This window comes from Aquarana catesbeiana, linkage group LG09 (assembly GCF_042186555.1).
Source record: "Aquarana catesbeiana isolate 2022-GZ linkage group LG09, ASM4218655v1, whole genome shotgun sequence".
In the NCBI taxonomy this organism is placed as follows: Eukaryota; Metazoa; Chordata; class Amphibia; order Anura; family Ranidae; genus Aquarana; species Aquarana catesbeiana.
The window spans coordinates 111,595,574-111,620,207 of NC_133332.1; the positions used below are offsets into that span (position 1 = coordinate 111,595,574).

The window sequence follows — 24,634 nt, forward strand, 5'->3', positions numbered from 1 at the left end:
GCATATGCGCCGATGTATTCGGTGCATGCGCACTCTTGAAAGGGCACACTGTGCCGTTTCAAGCTAGGGTCATGCTGTGACTGGTGGCTCCCACGCGCATGCGCAGGAGTGATGTCACGCGACTCCGGCCAGTCACAGAGCTGGAGTTCGTGGCCCCGGAAGGAAGAGGAGTGAAGAATGGACGCTCGCTGCCAGTGAGGAAATCGGGGACATCGCAGGCTCCTGTGTCAGGTAAGTGACACATAATGGGCTACTATGCGATGCATAGTAGCCCATTATGCTTTACCTTTGCAGGGAAACAAAGAGGAAGTAAAACCCACCAGGGTTTACTTCCTCTTTAACCCCAAAGTTCAGCTGTTCTAGTAGGACTTTTCTGACATTTTCTTAGTCGCATCCTACAGCAAAAGCCAAGGTCGGCAGAGAGCTTCCAAAGCTTTAGAGGGATCTCATTGTTAAAAGATATCAGTCAGGAGAAGGGTACAATATAATTTCCAAGGCATTAGATATACCATGGAACACAGTGAAGACAGTCGTTAGCAAGTGGAGAAAAAAAAAAAAAAAAAATGATGGCATAACAGTCACATTACCAAGAACTGGATGTTCCTGTCCCTCCAAAATTGATTAAAAGACAAGAAGAAAACTGGCCAGAGAGGCCTACAGCAACATTAAAGGAGCTGCAGGAATATCTGGTTGTGTGGTACACGTGACAACAATCTCTCATATTCTTCATATATCTGGGCTATGGCATAGAGTGGCAAGACGGAAGCCTTTTCTTACAAAGAAAAACATCCAAGCCCGGCTAAATATTTTGCCAAAACACATCTTAGGTCTCCCAAAAGCATGTGGGAAAATGTACTATGGTCTGATGAAACCAAGGTTGAACTTTTTGGCCATAATTCCAAAAGATATGTTTGGCACAAAAATACTGCACATCACCAAAAGAACAAAATATCCACAGTGAAGCATGGTGATGGCAGCATGGAATGAACCAGCCAGAGCCCAGACCTGAATCTGATTGAAAATCTGTGGGGTGATCTGCAGAGGGCTGTGCACAGGAGATGCCCTCGCAATCTGACAGATTGAGTATTTTTGCGAAGAAGAGTTGGCAAATATTGCCAAGTCAAGATGTGCCATGCTGATAGACTCATTAGACAAAAAGACCGAGTGCTGTTATAAAATCAAAAAGGTGCTTTAATAAAGTATTAGTTTAAGAGTGTGCACACTTATGCAGCCATATTAATTTTAGCTTTATATTTTTACTTCCCTCCACCTAAAAGATTTCAGTTTGTTATTCAACTGAGTTGTATATTTTATAGGTCATATTAAAAAGGTGGCAAAGGTTCTAAAATGATTTATCTTTGTCCCATTTTTTTTTCATCACAGGAACCTGACATTTTAGCAGGGGGTGTGTAGAATTTGTATATCCTGTGTGCAGACTTTTTATATCACACATACACAGTATATAGTGGAATTTACTTTCACACTGGAAAATGTAACCTCTTCAAAGCAAGACAACTTTTTATTTACTTTTCAATAAAGAACTGTGAGGTCAACAACAGGCTGTATACATCAAGTCACACTATATATATATATATATATATATATATATATATATATATATATATATATGTGTGTTAATAAAAAGAAAAAAAATATTCCAGTCTCACCAAGTTCACCAGCTGCATTGCGGCCGCCAACTGCATACAGATGACCTTTCAGGGCACTTAGGTGGAAAAAGGTACGTTTTTCATTCAAAGAAGCCACTTGCATCCACTTGTTGTAGCGCGGATCAAATCGAAACACAGTATCCACAGCGGTTTTTCCTTTTGTGTCATAATTACTTTGGCCACCGACCACATAAAGAAAATTGCCAATGACTGCTATTCCATGCTGGTACCGGGGAGCATCCATGGGAGCTAAGGATTTCCACTCATGTCCTTTCTCATCGTACATGCGCAGCTCTTTGCTAACCACCAGCTGCTGCCTTAAAACTCCTCCCAACGTCACCAAGTGGGTGTTATCTGAGCGAATGGCAGTTCTTTCAGACTGCATGACTGGCTGCATGTACGGCATCATTTGGTAATTGCTAGCTTCCAAAAGCAAATTAACACAAGTGTTGTCAGTTCTCATGAAGTCAACTGTTTGGATATGATTTATAAGGTCTTGTGGCGTCATGAGAGGAAATCGAATGTTCTTCATAATTTTTGCAGCATAATCCATACGTGAATCTTCGTAACGCAGCCAACGGCATGCCGCTTTGAAAAGTTCAAGCTCGCTACATTGCTTAAGGCTATTACTAGAAAGCACAAAGGCAAGTCGTTCATATGGGAGCTTCACAAACTCCCCAGTAGTTAATAAGGGTGGGAAATTTTTCAAAATAAAGTTATTGACATATTTATCAACTTCAGTGAGATTGTAGGTGTTTGCAATTCGTCCAACCTCTACACAGTTCTCCAGAGTGACCTAAAACAAAGAATGTACATGTTACAAGTGAGAAGACGTTACAATGATGAGATTGTACCATTAGTCTCTTACAGACATACACTTCCGGATAAGGAAAATAAATGCACATTAAAGAATATGTCCTGATATGCATTTTGTGGTCCCAGAAGTCTTTTGGAGAAGCATAGTCAGGTTGTGATGGGTAATGAATGGATAGTTAAGAGGACTCTGACAAAGATGCACTGTTTCCTGCATATTAGCAGTTTATTGACTAAATTTTAATTAATTCTTGCCTTGAACTGGTTTTACCTTGTCATACTGCCAAGAAGGGTTTGGTCAGTAGTAGACAAAGTAGAGAAAAAAATTACACGATATTTATTGTGAACACATATTTTAAGCTATTATTGCAGAGTTGTTTTGTCCCGTTAAAGACATCTATACATACATTCCACTTGTATATTTTTGCTACTGTACTGTAATTCCAAAATAACCACTAGAGGGAGTTCTGTATCACATGCCACCCATTTACCTGCCTGCTGATATTTCAGCTACACACAGCTGACAGGCTTGTATTGAGTGATAAAGCAGTAAAGCGTAACCATTATATAGACTGCAAAACAAAAAAGGCAGTGGCTTACTGATGCGTCACCATCTACATACTTAATAACAAACTATAAAAACAGATTTATTTTTTTTTAAAGCATACATTGAGGATATAAATTTGCCTCAAGCAGACATAATTGATTCAAAACAATGAAAACACCCATGTATGAGGTTTAATGCAGCCATAGTTTCAATGAAGACTTCACTCATGGGTGCTACTCACTGTTTGCCCATCTAGAGCTTTTCTTCCTGGCACATTCATTGTACATCTAAAATACAATTCTTCCAAATGGCTGCAGTTAATGTTATCTATAAGAATGTAACATTATTCCTGGCTAAATGTACTATTCCTCTGAATGCTTTTGATTCCCTTATATTCCTGTACACTATTATTATACTATGATGATACTAGCAGACCTAAAAAAAAAATTGGTAATAGAAACTAGGAAAATACATTGAGCTCGACACTAACATTCAATTATTTTCCATGTATTTTACTACTAGCAGAAACTGATATACGGCTTTGCTCTTACCAAACCAATCTTTCCAGGTCAATGTCCCATGTACATTGAGAACATAAAATCGACAAATCAAGCATTGTGCAATAAAACGCACATTTACAAGCAGCAGTCAATGAACTGAATCAATTCAGACATCAACCCATGTAACAGACATACTATGAACAACTACAGAAACCATTTCACTCACAAAAGCCATTCATAAACATCATGTTTTGTGTATAATGCTCAGCGCAGGTTGACTTGATTTGTTCATTAGTGTAATAATTGCATTTAGTGGTTAAGGTAGGCGAGTTTTAGGTTCAGTAGTTAAGGTTAGGGAAGTGTGTTATTGCAGTCTGGTTCCTTACTGGAAAAAACGTCCACCATATTTCTGATGGGTGTTAGCAGAGAAAGCAATAAAACCTCTCTCAGCTTTATCTTCTCTATCTAAGCCTAGGTTCACACTGACTGCGGGAATGAAATCGTGCGAGTTCAGCTGAACGATTTCATTCTTTTGGGAATCGGTGCAGCGATGCACCGATTCGGACGCTGCCATTGCCAGCAAATGCCGCCGATTTGATATGTCAAATCGCATCAATGTGAACCAGGGCTAAAGCTTAGAAAAAAAGGTTTTGGCTGGATTTTAGGGTTAAGGTTAGGCTCAAGAAGAGTAGTTAAAACGGATGTTCGGGTACACATTTTTTTGCCTAGTTACAGTGATCTCAGCTAGCTTGTGGATCCCATGCAGAGCATCTGCCCTGCTGCTTAGTGAACACAGGTGGTCGTGCACTCAGCACGGGTGCCATTCAGAGAACACTTTCTCAAAGAATGCAAAGAGTTTGCTGATTGGATGAGGAGGAAAAGCAGGGCAGCAACCTCATTGAGGGAAAGCTTTGCATTTATTGAGAAAACACAAGGTGTTCTTTGAATGGAGCCAGTAGCAAGCCAGCAACCTCCTGTGTTCAAGTAAGCAGCAGGACAGGTTCTCTGCATTGGACCTGGAAGCTAGCAGTGATCAGTGTAGTAGTGGTGCCTACAACAGTGATTTCCAGCTTCCGCAGTGATCAGCCAGGAACAACACATTCATACCCAGCACTGGTCCAAGCTGGACCAATTTAACTATGCAAAAAATGCATAACTAAATTTTAGCCTTATGTAATGGACAAATTTTAGAGGTTCCATTAAAGTAGAATGCCAGCCTAAACCCAAATTTTCTTGAAAATATCCCTCCCTCCCTCCTAATACATATGCCGACCAAGGCCTTGTGCACACTGGGTGTTTAAAAAAAAAAAAATGGACATTTGAGGCTTTTCCTGCCCCTCTGAGTTATCCTGTGTGTCCATTCACACGTAGCTATTTACAAGCATTTAGAGACAGAAAAAAAAAATAAAAATGATAATATTCTGGTCAATAAAATGAATGAACAGTGGGGGTGCAACAAATCGTCACCGATCCGTGATCTGAACGGTTCACCCTGTTCGGATCGGCACACACGTGATCCGTGGAGTGCTCTGCTGCCTCGGCCTTAGGAAAGGCCGCGGCTTTGGCCTAGCTCCAGAGTGGCGCCCATCTTGGTACACCCGGCGGCGGCCTAGGTGAGCGGCGCGCTGACATCATCACCCGCCTCAACTGCAAGCAGACAATCGTAGCGGAGATGTGGATATTACAGTGGGGGGAGATGTGGACATTACAGTGGGGGGAGATGACGTGGATATTACAGTGGGGGGAGAGGACGTGGATATTACAGTGGGGGGAGAGGACGTGGATATTACAGTGGGGGGAGAGGACGTGGATATTACAGTGGGGGGAGAGGACGTGGATATTACAGTGGGGGGAGAGGACGTGGATATTACAGTGGGGGGAGAGGACGTGGATATTACAGTGGGGGGAGATGACGTGGATATTACAGTGGGGACTATATGGTGGTGGAATTCTCACAGATTTTTGTAAATGCAATTAATTTTTTTTTTGTTGATCCGAAAATGATCCGATCCGTGACTCCTGATCCGAGGAACGATCCGAAAAGTGAGTTTTTTTATCCGTTGCACCCCTAATAAACAGCCAAAGCGTTTTCAAAACACATTAGCCAGGTTTTATTTTTATTTTAACGATGCTTTTCTCCTGCCAGGAGAAAAAAAGGCATTCAGAAGAGCTGGGCGAATGCCCAGTGTGTATGAGGTCTAACCTGAGTAAAAGATGCACAGTATACGCTTAACCATTTTCATCCCATTCCGGGCATGTGATCCAGCTCCCTTGTTTCAGCCAGCAGCTTCTGCAGAAGGGAGAGCCAACATCGGCTGGGAAAAAATGGAAGACATCACTGATCCCAGTCATTACCAGCCATTGTCAAGCACCCTCTCCCCTGCAGCTGCCACTGACATGGGATCATGTGACAAGACAGGTGTGGGCTGAAAATAGGCAAGAACGTAATGCAGGTGGGTCTGTCAATAAAGTGAACCTACTGTATTGTTCTGCAAGGGCAAAACACTGGTTTGTTTGCAAAGGAACCAGATAGTAGAGACCTTAACATTCGCAGATGTTCCCAAATAAAGAATATTATATATAATATCTAGAAAGATATCTAAACACATCTGCTCGGAAACTAGCACCACCAGTAGGCCCCCCCAACCCTAAAATGTGAGCCTCTGCTGTGACAAGTAGCACATCCTGAACCAGGTTCTCCCTAATAAAAAAAAAACAGAGTAAAGGCAAACTTCTGGATCTGGTCTTACCGTTATTTGGATTTTTATCAAGCTTTAAAGTCGTTAAATTAAAAAAAAAAAAAAAATGTAATTTGAGTCACTAAGAAACAAAACCTGCACTGGGAAAACATTGAACCCTGCAATTACTGAATTCTCATTGTGCTGTCTGGCAGGTATCTCATGGATTTAATGGCTTCAATATCCATCCAAAACGAATACACAATATCCAGAGTGCTTCTCCATGCAACACCTCAATATCTTTGCGTAATCTCAAAGCTCTGCAATTGTGATAGACAGACACTCACCAGCTTAAACTGCCTCTTTTTACAAAGATCGGCTAATAGAGCTCTTAGCTGCAGTATTTCAGTCAGGATATATAAATCCTCCATAGCATTTGTATCATAAGATCACAGAGAAAGGAAGTGGCATACTTTGTATGATATAGCTAAAATCCAGTGTTTATTTTTTTTTTTTTTAAATAGGAATAGTCACAAGTAATCACATGAAACACATAGCAGAACATGTAAATTAGTAAACAGGCTGACTAGGAACCCCTCCTCCCACTGTTCACAGAGCCCAAGCCAGCTGCCCTACTTGTCAGCGTATCTCCCCGGTTCCCTGCCTCACATCCAATCGCTTGACGCGCCGACGCATTTCATCAAAATAACTATCAAACTCAACTGACAGAGCTCTAGTGTGTTAATGGGTTGCTCAAGCATTAACCATTGTTTGTTAATTTGGGAGGGTGGAAAACAGGTTTTTACAACACAGGTATAATAAAGTACTCTAGGGTAGGTACTCCATTTATTGCCACCACAAGCAAACTTGAAGACAGCTCATGGATTTCACCTAGGATTCTGGGCAGCTCTGGTCAGATTTGCAGCACAGGTCAATTTCAAGACATCGCTCCTGTAAGACATGCACGGGTGACTAGAAGGTGATGCTAGGGAATTGTACCTAGTACTGTTCAATTGGATCAAACTGCATTACATAGCACTACTGCACAAAGCAGGCTGTGCCAACTGATAAGTTCATTTTAAATCTATGCAAAGGATCAGTGCAGCTTCACTTGACCAGCATCCAATTCAGGGGCAATGTGGATAATGCATGTTGTCCACAGTTGCCCATGTAAGTAAAATTGAACCTTCACTTTCAAACATGTCAAACATTGCAATCATTAAATAACACAACCGATGTACGCTTCATACAGCGTACCATACAGTATGATTACAGAGAAAAAATAAATCCACACCCGACTTGCAAACAGATGAAAGAAATCAACATAAAACTGTAAAGATAACTAACAAGGGAAAACAGGTTAAATTAATATGCAAGCTTAATTACTTACTACTCTGTTGCCAAACTGAATATCAATTGTATTGAAGTTTTTAGAGTTTTGCACCTCTGGGACAGCCGCAAGCTTTCCTGCATGTTTAGATGAGATGCAATCACAAACATTTCTGTACTGGGGAAACTAAACTTTACCAGAAGGATGAACCTCAAAGAGAAGCGATTCACTCAGTAAGGAAATTGGCACAGTGAAAGAGAACATAAAAAAACACAGCAAATACGTGGTGTGTAGTAAAGATGGCATTGCCAGTTAACTTCTATGTTCTTCTGTCTGATATGTCCAAAATGAAGTAAAAAAGGTATACCCATAAAGAACCCTCAATACTAAAACAGAAATAAAGCCAGTTACATCTGCTAAGGATTTTAAAATGCTGCTAATAAAAGAATGGAGCTTGATTTATGCTCATGTCAAACAACTAAAAGAGCCAGTAGATGGAGCTACATTTCACGGTTGACCAATAAAACCGAACAGCAACATAGAATTAAACAGTAAAGCTGACCTATTTACATAACCAGTTTACACCAGACAATAAGGACCTTAGTTAATTCATGCCCTTTAGCAACTTAAGCAGGGTATACATGTTCAGTTTTCTTTGCAATATATGTAAAATAAGAATCCCCATTTTAGAAGAAATAGCTTGCTATAGGAACAAGTAGCAACACTTCCTTATTCTCATGTGTTGTATATATGAAGCTATTGCAGAGATAAATTGGTCATGGGACTTTGTTACTTTTTCATTTGTGACACGCCTCATTCAATGTAAATCGCATAGAAGGGTACATAAGTAAAAATACTTATTTTACAAGCTGAAACATTTCATTATCTCAAGGTACAAAATACAATTGGAATAAAGAACAGATCCCAAAAAGGCCATTCTAAGCTGACACATGATAAATAACAAATAAAGCTTAATTCATAGAGACATATACATAATGATGTTTGCAACCATAGGTACACGATGAGTGTTCCTTATGGAAATCGAAAGATTAAGGGCATGATGTGAACTCTATGCACGTCTTGTGGATTTGTCCACTTGTCAGGAGTACAATGCCACAAATAGATGTAGATCTAAATAGTGTATTGGTAAAGAGTTACCTAGGTTTAGGGAAAAAAAAAAAAAAAACACAAAAGAAAAAACCAAAAAGGGGGGGGGGGGGGGGTTGGGAATCCCATTCACATGCCAGCTCAGAAAGTCGGCCCAGCCACTGATTAGGGGAAACAGACATCAGGTACAATGCTAGGTCCGGGGCTGAGGCCCCCCCACCCAAAGCAAGGGTGCAGCGATGCAACGAACCAGATAACCATTAAGTGATAAAATAATGTGAGGGGAAGGTGGGAGGACACATCCGAGTCACACAGAATCTGAAAGTATAAATGTACACATATAAAAAGTGTAATGAGTAAAACGTGACAAAGTGCTTGTAGCTGAAAATGTGTCCTGACCCAAGTGAATAAATCCCAAGTGAAAAAATGCCCCGCTGCATAAATATGAGATACCGGGGGTGATAACCCCTGAAATGGGTGTTAGGGCGGCAGTGGACTCATTTACGGTGTTTGCACAGGTTTTGTGATTTACCATTCTGCCTTCCTTTCTCCCCATTGGTGCTTGCATGACGTTGGCGGGGACCAACTGCAGAGACACTTTGATTTTTGTTCACTCAGGCAATCACCCTACACCAGTAAGTTTTTGTTGAAGAATTTTTTGTTCACATATTATTTTATTTATTTTTACCTTCTTTGCATTTATTATTGGGCACTTGTTCACTCTTTTTTTTACATTGCTGATTTTACTAATCTACACCCATTTCAGGGGTTATCACCCCCGGCATCTCATATTTATGCAGTGGGGCATTTTTTCAGTTGGGATTTATTCGCTCAGGGCAGAACACTTTTTCAGATACAAGCACTTTGTCACATTTACTCATTACACTTTTTATATGTGTACATTTATACTTTCAGATTCCGTGTGGATCGGGTGTATCCTCCCACTTTCCCCTCACATTATCTCTCAATGGTCATCTGGTTTGTTGCATCGCTACACCCTTGCTTGGGTGAGGGCCCCCCACCTCAGCCCCGGACCTAGCATTGTATCTGGCGTCCTCAGTTTCCCTTAATCAGTGGCTGGGCTGGCTTTCTGAGCTGGCATGCGAGTATGGGATTTTTTGCCCCTTTTTTTTTCTAAACCTAGGTAACTTTTTACCAATACACTATTTTTCATTTAGAACAATATCCATTTGTGGCATTGTACTCCTGACGAGTGGACAAATCCACGAAACGTGCATAGAGTTCACATCATACCCTCAATCTTTCGATTTCCATAAGGAATACTCATCATGTACACCTATGGTTGCAAACATCATTGTGTATTTATCTCTCTGAATTAAGCTTTATTTGTGCTTTATCAATGTGTCAGCTTAGAATGGCCTTTTTGGGATCTGTTCTTATTCCAATTGTATGTTGTACCTTGAGATAATGAAATGTTTCAGCTTGTAAAATAAATATTTTCACTTATGTACCCCTTCTATGCATATCTTATATGTCAGGTCACACTCTGTTTTTATATGTTGTATATATGAAGCTATTTGGACCTGCACAATAATTTCTCCATTTCGAACACATGGTGCAGGTTGGTAGCTATAAACAGCAGGGATGCCTGAAGCTGCTATACTACTAGCTACAAGTGTATACTTACTGTGCTGTAAGCAAGCTTGATCAGCATGGTGCATTTTTGGGATATACCTAGTTACTTGCATAGATGACCATTTTAACTTGCTGGTGCGGTCTATATATTTGACAGTTTATGAAGAGATAGAGATAGAGATAGAGATAGAGATATAGATAGATAGATAGAGATATAGATAGATAGATAGAGATATAGATAGATAGATAGATAGATAGATAGATAGATAGATAGATAGATAGATAGATAGATAGATAGATAGATAGATAGATAGATAGATATTTCCATCAATCTATCCACACAAAAACACACACAATCACACCATCCTACAGTGTCCCCGTTAGCCGAGCACAAATTTTTTGAGAAAATTTGCTTTAGAGAGCTAAACTGAGCACCATAAAAAATAAAATGATTGCTGTATCAGACTCTGGAGGGGCGAAAAAAAAAACAAAAAACACACATGTAAGAGTGAGTGAGAGAATTTGTAAAAAGACTATACTTTCTGACCAATAAATCTCGCCTACCGTTTCACATAAGTGTGTATACAACACTGATCTGAATATATAGAAAACAAAGGGCTTTGCTCTTACCCCTGATATAAGAAACACTTTGCAGAAGTCCAGCACAGGCAGTATTTGTAAAAAGCTTGCAGCCTCCAGTGTATCTTGAAGATTATCCATATTCAGGGAAAGTTTTGCAGTGTAAATGAAATCAATAATTTTCTTTAATCCAATTTTGTTCACGCCGTGTAATTTAATGCACATTAAGTCTTGTTCCTTCATTCCACCTAGACCAAGAAATCAGTCTATTTTAATTATCCTTAAGATGCACAAGTTTAAATAAATTGCACCACTTTAGATGCCTTTTGTACACAGCTGACACTTGAATATGCATATGATGTTAAACAAAATTCTAGTGTTATTTAGGGATTAAAAAGTTATGTGCCATTTTCTTGTGCAAGGATTACATTCACAGACTGCAGGTGCAATAGAAATTATTTTTGCAGACACTGTACATTATTAAATCAAGCTGTGCTGAAAAATGGTATCATATTCTGACTAAATGTACCATATTCTCCATCAGTAATGCTCCGATACAGTTCCACCCCCCACTGCTGTACCCATTTCTCAAACCTGGAATTTAAAGAGGCCATGTGCTGTAGATTTTGTACTAGGAAGATACAGTGGGACATTTATCATCACCTTAAAAAAGGAGAAGTCCAGCCAAAGCTCGTTTGGCTGTATTTCTCCTATGGATCACAGGAGTGCAGTTAGTTTTGCACTCCCGTGACCTGTTTTCAGCAGAGAGCGGGCTGAAGTCCGCTCTCTGCTGACGTCACGGATGTCAGTCCAGGCACTGCATCATCCTGACAAAGTCTGGATCGGCCAGGTGCTTGGACTGACATCGGCTCAGCCTCTCAGCGAGCCGCTGAGAGATTGAGTCGGCGGCCCCCTCCACAGCCCAGCGCTCCAATGAACGAGGAGTTTCAATACCTTGGAAAATACTGCACTCAGCAAAACAATCAAGCATAGTTATGTACTACAGAATTGATGCTGTAAGGTACAACTGAACTCTGAATGCCTGTCAACATGCTTTTTGTTTGGTTCAAATGGTTTTGCATTCCTATTTAAAGCGGAGTTCCACCCAAAAATAGAACTTCCGCTTTTCGGAATCCTCCTCCCCTCCAGTGTCACATTTGGCACATTTCGGGGGGGGGGAGCAGATACCTATCTAATACAGGTATTTTGCTCCCACTTCCGGGCATAGATAGCCGAGCCACCCGCAGGTATCTACGCCACTTCCAGCACCTTATCCATCCACCCCCCCCCGCTGTCTTCTGGGAGTCACACAGGTCCCAGGAGACAACAGGGACCAGTGGGATCGCGCATGCGCAGTAGGGAACCAGGAAGTGCTTCACTTCCCGATTCCCTTACCGAAGATGGTGGCGCATCCACCCGAGAGCCGACAGACGGGTCGGTTTCGGGTGCCGACATCTCGGGCGTCCTGGACAGTGTCCTATTTTAAAAGTCAGCAGCTGCAGTATTTGTAGCTGCTGACTTTAAAAAAAAAAATAAAAAATTAGGCGGAACTCCGCTTTAAGTCTATGAGAAAGCAAAACCCGTTTGAAGCAGGTAAAATGGAGGTTAGAAAAAGGTCAACTGCAAGTGAAAAGGTCAAGGAATTTTGAATAATTTGAAATATCTCTAACAAATGCCATTGACACAAGCCCAAAGTCTGTTAAGACTCCAGGTCCAGACAAGCATGGCCAGAGACAGACCTAGTATGATCAGGCTACAAAAGTCGGTTTTAAATTTAGCTTAGCTAAATTAGAAGCTTACTGATGTCATATCAATATTATTATCAAACACCAGCAAACTTACAAAGTAAAATACTGAAGTCATGCTCAAGTCACATTTCTGTTGAAGATGCAAAATTGCTTGCTATACAATTGGAATAGCTGCACCAAGATGCCAACTAACATTGTTTTTAAAGACAAAGGAAATTTTTTTAGTCAAAATGAAAGTGTGCTACTACCGGCTGCAACACACAAAGTTCTACTACCTATAAGGCCCATTATTTTGCAACATCCACTTTACTGGCAAAATGATTTAAATCCATAATAGTGGAGAAGTTCTATTTTTCACAAAATAATTTTCAACACAGAAAATGAACAGATAGCTACTTATACCTTTAGCTCACCTGTACTAGAACAAGTACCTGCTTTGTCATATCAAGATTGTGTCACAGGGAGGACTGTCAGCGGTCTAATATTTAACACATACAACAACCTGGTGAAGAGCACTGTTGATGGATACAGAAAGATAAATTACCTGTAAACATGGCTTTGAAGTAATCGCTTGAGGAAGCCATCATGGCTCGATGAACTGGAAAGATTTCTTCGCCATCACCTGGCACAAGTGTAACGTCACAGAGCAATCCTTCTATTCGTAACTGGTCAAAACCCTGAAACACACAATGGAAAAAGATAAATAGATCCTGGAGCAAAATTTTCATCTGCATGACAAAACAAGAGCAGAAATTATCTTTGCTAACAAACTAAAAAAAAACAACATTATTATAACCCTGGAGAGCAAAGAAACATTCAAAATGCTGACTCAAAAAGAGAAGTAGACACAAATGTCATGCATTAGTCAATTCCAATCTAAGTAAGCCTGTGGATATTTGGCTCTTTCCTCCTCTTAACAAATAGAATGGGTAACGGGGGAAAAAAAAAAAAAAAAATTCAATATTAACTAATCTTTCTTCTCGCCCAACCCATAAAAGTATCCACTGAGGGCACTATCTGACTTAAATTAACGTTTTTTGGCCATACTTCTCCTGGGGATCACAAGAGTGCACTTAGTTCTGCATTCTAGTGTCCCGGATTCAGCCAACAGCATCACAGAGCCGACCCAGCCTCTGCAGGGACCCCAGACAATGCTGGGAACCACCCAGATGTCTGACCATCAGCTGGCTCAGCCTCTCACAGCGCGCCGATGAGAGTCTGAGACAGCCGCTCCCACACCCTGCACAGCTTAGCGCTCCAGTGACTGGCAGCCACCAGCTCTCTGCACACTGAAGACAGAGAACAGAGCAATCAGCAGTCTTTGATTATGCACCTCTTAGTGTGCAGCCCGCAGGGAAGAGCTACCGCATTGGATAGATGCTGCAGCCATCTGCATGTTTGTTTTTTGTAAACCCATACTTCTCTTTCAATACCTCAGGGGTTACACATTCAGCGATATGCCGCCATATGAAGCTAACAATTCAATGGTTTCAAAAGTAAAAGCAAGTTCTACTTGCTTATTACTTCAGCAACAACTGCTGTAATTCCTGCACATCTTTTGTGAGGTAAAACATCTGAGTGTCTTGGCTATCTTGTGTATAGAGTTCTAGTACACTAGAGGGGAATCTGACAGTATAACCGTGAAGCATGCTACACAATTTAACACCTGTTCTAACCTATGGAAACAGTAATGCAAATCATTCACAAATTTCTAAAATAACAAAATATGAAAAAAGCAATGGGAGGCTGACAGCTCCAGCAGCTATTCACAACTACTCCCCATGTAATCGCTCAAGCAGCATCTGCAAATGATAGGCCCTGGATGCAAATCGTATGCACCCAGGAACAATTATTCACAGGTAATCGCTCTATAAGCAATTACATGCAGGCAGTCGCAAACAGCTGCAGGAACGGTCAGCGTCCTATTGCTTTTAATAGCGCTTCCATCGCAGCTAATCTCTGGGAACCCCACCAGATCTAATGGCTAACCGCCTCAAGTCCGAATGGGGCAAAACCTGACAAAAAATTGTTTTCAAGAAATACAGGTCATAATGAATAGACAAACACAATCACAATGTGGCTGAACCAAAAAAAAAAAACCAGGAAGTTTTCCAATATCTGTGAGCCTGGATTCCAGTAAGCGTGATAGGTCTAGATTAAAGGCTGTGTTTATCGCACCCTAAGCAGCAAGGGGCTGGTAGTATTAGAATTTACATTGAACTAAATAATGCTTGGTTCTTGCTACAGAGAGGTAAATTAATACATTTAAACTAGCTACAAAAATAGCTTAAGTTACAATTTTTAGGCTTACCTATAGGTACAACTTGCAAAGGGCTCTTCAACCCAGCCGTTACTTTTGGAATACTATTTTTATTCATTGTATTGTCAGAGCACATTTTAAAAGGTTACAATAGAACCTATTCTTTTCTACAATTTCTGCCACTTAGTTGTTAGTTGCCTTTAAAGTCCCACACCTTTTGGGGGCTATTTTTTTCTTTCCATGTCATATTGGCAATAACCTAATGGTTTTCTCAGGTGGAGCCTTCTGCTGTATTCTAAAAGCCAGACAGTCAAAAGCACCTGAAGATTTTTTTCATTTTTTGCACACGATAAAATTTGCACTTTCAGCTATAAAATTACTTAAAACTACCAGAACAGCCCTGTAGAATAAAAAGGTAGATGTAATTTTTTTTATATCCTCTGTATTGTTTGCACAATGGTTTATCAAATCTATACTGTCAAGAAAAAAAAAATTACACTAAAATCTATTTTATTGCACACTTTATTCGACATTTTTTGTACATAAAGAAAGAGAAGATAGTGTAGAATAAATAGATAACAAAATGTGTTAAGCCTCAAAACTGCATAGGCCCACAGAATGGAAAAGAATTATGGTATTCAAAATCATCAATAGGTGACACTGTAAAATTGTAAAATGCCTTTACAGCGCATCAGTAGAGAGTAAACTGTAAATGATTCCCTATAATTATTGCTCTCTTATTGTTCATGGCACTATATTACACGGGTGCAATTGCAGTTTACATACACAAGAATACCCTTTTGCATTTGTGGGTGTGCACAGAGTGAGAAAGTTATTTTAAGTATTCATTTTTTTTTTTAATTTAACTGTATTGCTATTACAACACTGTAAAAAGGTGATCACTTTTACCGGACAGTCAGAAGTGGGCTAAAGAAAAAAAAAAAAAAAACACATACAAAGTCATGGCTGCTACATGATCTTGTGTTACACCTTTTGCTCCATCTTTCATTTCTAATTGCTCTGGCATACGCAACACAGTCATATTTAAGACATTTTATATTTTAAAGTTGAAAAAAAAAAAAAAATCTTGAAAACTGCACGGAGGGGAATATAAAAAAGCGAAATTGGTCCAATTTGCCAATTCATATTACGGTTTTATTTCAGACATTTTGTTTACACACAGCTGTTAGGGAACGGAATATGTACAGCCTAAATATTAATTTAAACAAATTAAAAACTATTGTAAACCTTTCACAAGACAAATCTCCAAGTTGCTGACAATGCTGTCTACCGGCTGTCATACTGACCCCTGGCTTTAAAGAAAACAAATGCTGCCATTGCATGTAAGGACTTGCAATCTTCAACACAATACTTTTTTGTTAATAGGTTTCCATACAATTCAAGGAATACTTTGGAAGATCACCTACCTGTAACACCACTGAGCTATGAGTATTGCTGGTGAAGAAGCGAGTGGTGCCTGTCTTTGAAGACTGAAGGTGAGCAGACACACCCATATCGTTGTTCCCAAGAGAGACTTTCAAATGAGGGTCCTCCTCTTCTACCAAAGATCTGAAATATAAAGGGGAAATGCAACTACATTTTACACATAAAAAAAATATACATAAAACAAAAAAAAAAAATTAAAAAAAAGGGAAGGACAGAACCATAGTTACATGCAATAAAAAAACAAGTGTGTAATTCATCAGTGTAAATTATCACTTGTTAACATTTTATAAAAACCCAAAAAGGTTAGCACTGAAGAAGGGGGGGGGGGGAGGATATGCGGGGGTGACAATGTATCCCAAGCACAATACACCAAGACATCCTGCACAGAGACTGCAAGGTATGAAACACAGATTGCTAAAGTGTTGTAGATGTTATGCCAATCCAATTACTGAAAACAACTACTAGGGATATTACAGATAGACAGACTACTGTTCAACCTACTAAGGCAATGGCAAGAGGCTTCACACAGACATGTACAAATATGGTATATTGGTGTACATTTATCATTCAGCAGAAGGAAAAAATAAAAAAAATAAACTCCTTACAAAATGTCCCTATATACTAATATAGTAGGTTTATCAACATTCATAGTATGAACATCTATTGTAAAGTAGATTATTAGGGAATAAAAATGCATGCTTATGCTCAGGGCCGACCATAAGACAGTAAGCAGAATTGGTCCTCCTGTACGTGGTCTGGACAGCTTTATACTGCATTTTGGTCCAAGCAGAGGGAACATTATTTTATTTCGGGGAATGCCGGCCGGTTACTAAGGGATCAGTGAGGTGTAGAGAGAACAGGGGATCCCAGTGGGTGTCCAGGTTCAGCACCTCTGAAAAAAGGGTACAAGATTAACAGTTAGTCCGTAGTATTCAAACAGCCATACAGCATATTACACCTAAACACATTTACTGTGATCACCATTATAAGGATGATGATCTTCATAAGCACAGTAAGATGATTATGATGATCAATATCAATCATTATGAGATCACAGTAAAGCTGTTTAGGTGTATATGTATACTGTAAAGCTTTGCACTATGACAGGAAAAAATTATCCCCTCTGTCAGGCTAAGCAGGCAGTACTGCCCGTTGAACATGGCCCATTCAACTGAATGGAGGTGCCCTGCAAGTGCATGCACTTCAGCAGGGTTTATAGGGGTTAAAACAGGTGAGGAGGTGATACAATGTCTCCTGCCTGTTAGGAGCTCTCGCAAGAGCAATCCGGAATGCAGATCACTCTTCAGAAAGCACTGCTCTTGTAAACTAGCCCTTACTGCTTAGTCACACTAGCAGAGGGAACTAAAGAGTGGATCTGACTTTACATCGCTTTTCAGATAGTATTTGACAGGTAGTGAGGTGGTGTTGTATTGTCACCTTACCGGCATAATATAATACCCAAAATTCCTAACAGCAGCCCTGCTTATCAGAACAGCTTGAAACTACATGTTATGATATGAAGTTAGGGTTTTGTCATATCTTCCCAATGAAAACAAGAAAAATAAAAATTTTTGCCACTAGAAGCCTTTCACTGATCCGACCACCATATAAAACCTCAATCTATATGGCTGCTGTAGTTCAAAATTAGGATTCATTTACAATGAAAAGTGGATCTTACGTTTCATCAAAATATGCTCCCAGTTGTCACTTATCAAATATAATGACATATACCAAAAATACTTTGGAAGCGTATTTATTGTTAAAATACTAACATTTTCTGTTCTTAATGCACAATGAAAAGTACTGGAAAAAAAACAAAAAATAAAAAAAAAAGCAAAACTAAACTTTTTTTCCTTAAAATATCTTTTGAAAAGAAGGTTCATCTAAAAACAGGTAAATTACCAGTTTTGTTTGCCACCATGTAAAGTCATTTTGCGTTTTTAAAACTAAACTAGTCACACAAAAACAGAATGACATGAAGCAAAGTAATGTTTGTCTACACAAAATGTAAAATTTCAGCCAATTTTACATCCTTGTAACATCACATTTTCTTACAGTCTGGGGTATGTATTAATTTTAAGACAAGAAGATTGTTAAAAAATAAAGAAAAAATAGTAAAAGGTACAAGAAGTACACAAAGGATCGATGACCATTACAAAAAAAGCACAATAAAAAATTTGAATTATAGATGGAGTCCAACTTTGTGCATTCTATATTGCTGTCAAAAAAAAAGATACCCATAGCTACTTAAAACTGTCCATCACCCCTAGACTAGACAGACATGATTGTACATAGATTACTATACCTAGAACGCTGGGGGGGAATTGTGATACAGTGGAATTTACTGAAGATTTTCCAATCAAACTTTTATAGACGGACTCCCTACCCAGTCTACATATTTGCTTCCTTTTTTGTCACTTTCCAATAATCCATTTAAGTTACGCCGTGCATTATGTTGTATAAATTTCATATGTACAAGTGTATGTTAATGCTTGTACTTCTGTATTGTGAACTTAAAAATGTATTAAACAAGTAATCAAAAATGTTCAAGTGTACACACAATTCTAAACAACCAAAACCTTTAACACTGCCACAGCTGCTATCATGGAAGCAGCTAGCAAAGAGACCAGAACGGAAAAGAAATGTACAATGCACCTCGCCAATAATGGTGACCCAGAGTTAACAGCAATAGAATAATATACAGAACCGATTTCACACAGGGTAACATTGCTGCTCTACTTTCTCTGCAAGCCAGGAATTTCACGCGATACAAAAAGCTATGGAGCATTTTTAGAAACCCATAAACCATGCAAAATGCATAAAAAAAAAAAAACAAACAAAAAAACAAAAAAAAACAAAAAAAAAAACCACACACACACACCAGAATGATTACTATTTTGTTTGTTTGCTTTTTGAAGAAATTGCTTCAGTTCAGAAAAAAGACAAAACATTTTCTCTACAATGTAGCACAAAATTAGAAATGTACAAACCACAATACCAGCAGAAAGCATCAACAAATCTTAAGTGCTCTGCTCAGAAGGTTTTTCGCTTCTAAAAAACGCATCTTTCAAAAGTATCCCTAACATGACTAAATGCAGTAAGTGAAATATCTATGTACTTCAAGCGTTCTTTTGTCTTGTGTACCTTGCATTAAAAGCCATAGAAAAGACTCTTTGCCAAATATGTTCCGCCAAGTATAAAAGTGTCTTCTGAGTATGAAGTGATAGATATGAAGCAGCATTGTCAGTGTCAGGGAGCAGAAACAAGAATCTTATACACAAGAATGAAAAGTAGTCAGGAAGCCGCTATTTCCTTTACAACTAGAGATGTGAAAGACAAAGAGATGTGTATTGGCTGCAAACACCATGACATAGACAATATTGTGAAAAGTATTGGGACGCCTGCCTTCACACACAAACTTTAATGGCACCCCAGTCTTAGGCCGTAGGGTTCAATATTGAGTTGGCCCACCCTTTGCAGCTATAACAGCTTCAACTCTTCTGGGAAGGCTGTCCACAAGGTTTAGGAGTGTGCCTATGGGAATGTGTGACCATTCTTCCAGAAGCACATTTGTGAGGTCAGGCACTGATGTGGACAAAAAGGCCTGTGAACAAAGGCGTTCTATCGGGTTGAGGTCAGGACTCTGTGCAGGCCAGTCAAATTCCTTCACCCCAAACTCGCTCATCCATGCCTTTATGGACCTTGCTTTGTGCACTGGTGCACAGTCATGTTGGAACATTAAGGGAGCATCCCCAAACTGTTCCCACAAAGTTGGGAGCATGAAATTGTCCAAAATGTCTTGGTATGCTGACGCCTTAAGAGTTCCCTTCATCGGAACTAAAGGGCCAAGCCCAACCCCTGAAAAACAACTCCACTCCATAATCTCCCCTCCAAATGATTTGGATGGGTGGCCCAATACTTTTGGCAATATAGTGTGGATGAGCGAGTTTGGGGTGGAGGAAAATGCCACATAGTACTGCGTTCCCATACTGATGGATCCAGAGCTTAGCGAAGGATATATATTAAAATATATATTTAAAGTGGAGTTCAACCCTAAAGTGGAACTTCCGCTCATCGGAATCCTCCCCCCCTCCGGTGCCTCAATTGGCACCTTTCAGGGGGGAGGGGGGTGCAGATACCTGTATAATACAGGTATCTGCACCCACTTCCGGGAATAGCTAGCCGCAGCTAGCCGCAAATGCCCGCCCACCCCCGTTGTGTTCTGGGAAATACACAGTTCCCACAACACAACGGGAACCAGTGTAGACGCGCAGCAGGACTCGCGCATGCGCAGTAGGGAACCGGGCAGTGAAGCTGCAATGCTTCACTTCCAGATTCCCTGACAGAGGATGGCGGTGGGGGCAGCCGAGAGACCAGCGATCGATCGGCTTCGGCTGCCAACATCGCTGGACCCTGGGACAGGTAAGTGTCCATTTATTAAAAAAGTCAGCAACTGCAGTATTTGTAGCTGCTGGCTTTTAATATTTTTTCTTTTTAAGCAGACCTCCTCTTTAAGTGTTACTAAACACACAACAGTGAAATCAGTCTGTAAATACAGTGAAGCATGCTTGTTATACTCACTGTGAGACCTAAGGGGTTAATCCTCTGCTCTGATCCTTCCCTTATTCCACAGTTCCCAATCTATCTGCTGATAAAACAGAGCCTTGGGGGCACTCTAACAATACACAGCAAACTGAGCATGTGCAGAGAGTTTATTTCTTGGGAGGGTGCATGTGATCTGCACAGGGCCAATCAGCACTGTACAGACAGAGGGTCAGGGGTACTGCAGCCTCATTGGACAATCATGGGAGAATGAAAACTCCTCCTACAAGCTTTAACCAGACACTGATAGAAGTCACAAGACAGCTATATATTGCTGACAATAAAAAGGTATTTAGCAGACAGAATAAAAATGTATAAATAAATTATAGTACAATATACACACACACACACACACACACACTTCCGTGTTCTCTGTGAGACCAGGTATAGTCTTTAATAAGACTAGGGTCTATTGGGTTTGATCTTTATCATCTTTTTGACACTTTCTAGCCTGTCCATTCCTTCCCATCTCAACCTTCCTGTCCCCAGGCTTCTGCCAGACATATGCAGCAGAACTGCAGAGCTCCAGATCTGTTTTAAAGTGGTATTAAACCCAAAAGCAAAGTATTGTATTGCAGCTTACCAAAGATCTGATGGCTGCATTTGTTTTCTTTTAAAGCTGCCTTTCCTTCATTTTCACTAGGTGATCTGGCCCATAAGTTTGTTTGCAAGTTTGTTTTTCAACAGAACAAGCTGTTAAGGCTCTTTCACACTTTAAAAGGCTCTTTAAAAATAGGCGATTGGGTCGCATTTAATGCTTCCCGAACTCCAATTAATGTTACATAGAATTTTTACAATAGGGAGCAGATGGCGATGTTCACACTGCAGCGTTAGTGTTGCTGCATTGTGCTGCAAGGCAAGCGTTGACGCTTTGGCGTTTACAGTGCGGTTGCAAAGCGTCAAAAGTGATAACATTTCCATTTTAGCCTTGTAAGAGAAAAAAAAAAAAAAAACACACACACGGGGTGTTTGAAAAGTGTTGCCTGATGCAACAGATGAACACCTGTAAAACACACCCTAAATGCTCATTAATGCTATAGGTGCATTAATGTGTTTTTAGGCTGCTTTAAAACTTAACACAAGTGTGAAAGAACCCTTACAGGGTTGAGACAAGCTAACACTGACAGGGGTGCTCACAATGGCCAGCTTTTATTCAAGTAATACCTGTATCCCAAAAGGGAAAACACAGTTTGCTGTACCCGCTTATAAAGTATTAGCTGGAGTTCAGCTTCAATATGTTAGTATATTTAAATCTGCTAGTGCTTCAAACACTCCCCTCCCCCCAGATTAACCACTTGCCGCCTGCCATATAGCAAAATGACGTCGGCAAAGTGGTTGTGTTATCCTGACTGGATGTCATATGACATCTTTCAGGATAACAAGCCTCTGCGCGCCCCCAGGGGCACGCATCATGACGATCGTTGTTGCGGTGTGTCAGTCTGACACACTGCAACTCCGATCTAGGTAAAGAGTCTTGGATGGAGACCCTTTACCACATGATCAGCCATGTCCAATCACGGCTGATCACGATGTAAACAGGAAGAGCCATTGATCGGCTTTTCCTCACTTGCGTCTGTCAGACGCGAGCAGAGGAGAGCCGATCGCCTGCTCTTCTGACAGGGGGGGGTCTGTGCTGATTGATTATCAGTGCAGCCCCCCGAGGATGACCACACCGGACCACCAGGGACACCACCAGGACCAACAGGGATGCCTACCACTAGTCACCATCAGGTATGCCAATCAGTGCCCACAATGGATGCCAATCAGTGCCCACATTGGGCATCACTGATTGGCAGGCATTATTGTTTGGCACTGAGTACCATCCATTAGTGTACATCAGTGCCCATCCGTGCCACCTATTAGTGCCCATCGGTCCTGCCTTATCAGTGCCCGTCAGTGCAGCCCCATCAGTGAAGGAGAAAATTTACTTATTTACAAAGTTTTGTAACAGAAACAAAAAAAAAAAAAACAAAAAAAAAAAAAAAAGGTGATCAAATACCACCAAAAGAAAGCTCTATTTGTGGGAACAAAATGATAAAAATTTAGTTTGGGTACAGTGTAGCATGATCGCGCAATTGTCATTCAAAGTGCTACAGCGCTGAAAGCTGAAAATTGGTCTGGGCAGGAAGGTGTATAAGTGCCCTGTACTGAAGTAGTTAACAACGCTGCTGTCCAAAGCTGCTCCTTCATCCAGAGTGGGGGCATTCTAATACAGTGGTGTGTTACTGGCCAGATATCAATAAAAAATAAAATAAAATAAAAAGCAAGCTAATAAAGCCACCACATCTAATGATTGGTAAGCTGCAATATATTACATTTTTGGTTTTGGGTTTAATATCACCTAATTGTTTTCAGGCATTATATTTAAAAACAGAGGTCAAAAAACGAATTGCACTCATGTGATCCATAGGAGAAGCCCAGCCAAACGAGCTTTGGCTGGACTTCTCCTTAAAGAGGAGATCAGGGACCATTCATCAGCAGTGATGCATTCTTCTGATAAATTTCTGTACACAGAGAGCTCTGACAACTGAAAGAACTATGACCCCATTACAATTTTTATGTGACAGCAGGCTCAGAAAAAAAGAACAGAAATATTTGATAATAGATCTGTTTCTCTGTTAAAGTGACTGTAAAGGGATTTTTTTTAAAATAACAAACAGGATATACTACAGTGGGGAATTATTTGATCCCCCGCAGACTTGTATGTTTGCCCACTTACAAAGAAAGGAAGGGTCTTTAATTTTTTTTATCATAGTCTGTCTCTATCATTAAAAATACACCTATCAACCAAAAATCTAGAAAAAACACGATACAAAATGTTATAAAAATTGAGTTGCAGTTCAGTGAGTAAAATAAGTATTTGATCCCCTACCAACTAATAATAATTCTGACTCTCACAGACTGGCTACAGTATGTGCTCATGTGGTATACAGATTAGTTCTGTCAATTCAAGATGGTGCTCCCAACGACAACTCATTATGTGTATTAAAAAAAACCTGTCTGCAGAATCTTTCTTCCATTACACCTCACTATTATGAGCAAGACCAAAGAGCTGTCAAAGGACTTCAGGTAAAAAAGATTGCAGACCTGCACAAGGCTGGAATGGGCTACAAGACCATTAGCAAGAAGCGATTTGCAAATGGAAGAAATACAAAATAACCATCAATCACCCTCAGTCTGGAGCTCCATGCAAGATTTTCGCCTCATGGGGTAAGGATGAACATGAGAAAAGTAAGGGATCAGCCTAGAACTACACGGGAGCTTCTGAATGATCTCAAGGCAGTTGGGATCACAGTCACCAAAAAAAACATTGGTAACAGTACGCCGCCATGGACTCCAATCCTGCAATGCCCGCAAGGTCCCTCTCCTCAAGAAGGCACATGAACATGCCCATTTGAAGTCTGCCAATGAATATCTAAATGATTCAGAGAAGGATGAAAGTGCTGTGGTCAGAAGACCAAAATTGAGCTCTTTGGCATTAACTCGACTCACCGTGTTTGAAGGAAGAAAAAAGGTGACTATGACCCTAAGAACACAGTCAAGCACGAGGTGGAAACATTATGCTTTGGAGCCATTTCTCTTCTAAAAGTACAGGCCAACTTTGCCGCATTAAGGGGCCAATAGACGGGTCCATGTATTGTAAAATCTTGGATGAGAACCTTCTTGCCTCAGCCAGAACACTGAAGATGGGTCTTGGATGGGTCTTCCAGCATGACAAAGACCCAAAATATACAGTCAAGGTAACAAAGGAGTGTTGCAAG

General features: G+C 40.2%; 1 protein-coding gene across 4 annotated transcripts in view; it reads right to left on the minus strand.

Annotated features, from left to right (window-relative positions):
* Window positions 1-24,634, minus strand: part of KLHL13 (kelch like family member 13) — a 151,967-nt gene that overhangs the window by 61,842 nt on the left and 65,491 nt on the right. For 3 of the 4 annotated variants that reach the window (XM_073599149.1, XM_073599148.1, XM_073599147.1), the window contains 4 exons: window positions 16,253-16,394; window positions 13,110-13,242; window positions 10,869-11,065; window positions 1,668-2,463 (listed from right to left, as the gene is read on the minus strand). In XM_073599149.1, the coding sequence (XP_073455250.1) occupies window positions 1,668-2,463; window positions 10,869-11,065; window positions 13,110-13,242; window positions 16,253-16,394 (1,268 nt within the window). Of the gene's footprint in view, window positions 1-1,667; window positions 2,464-10,868; window positions 11,066-13,109; window positions 13,243-16,252; window positions 16,395-19,415; window positions 19,562-24,634 lie in introns of those variants that run through there. The other variant, XM_073599150.1, reaches the window with a different exon arrangement.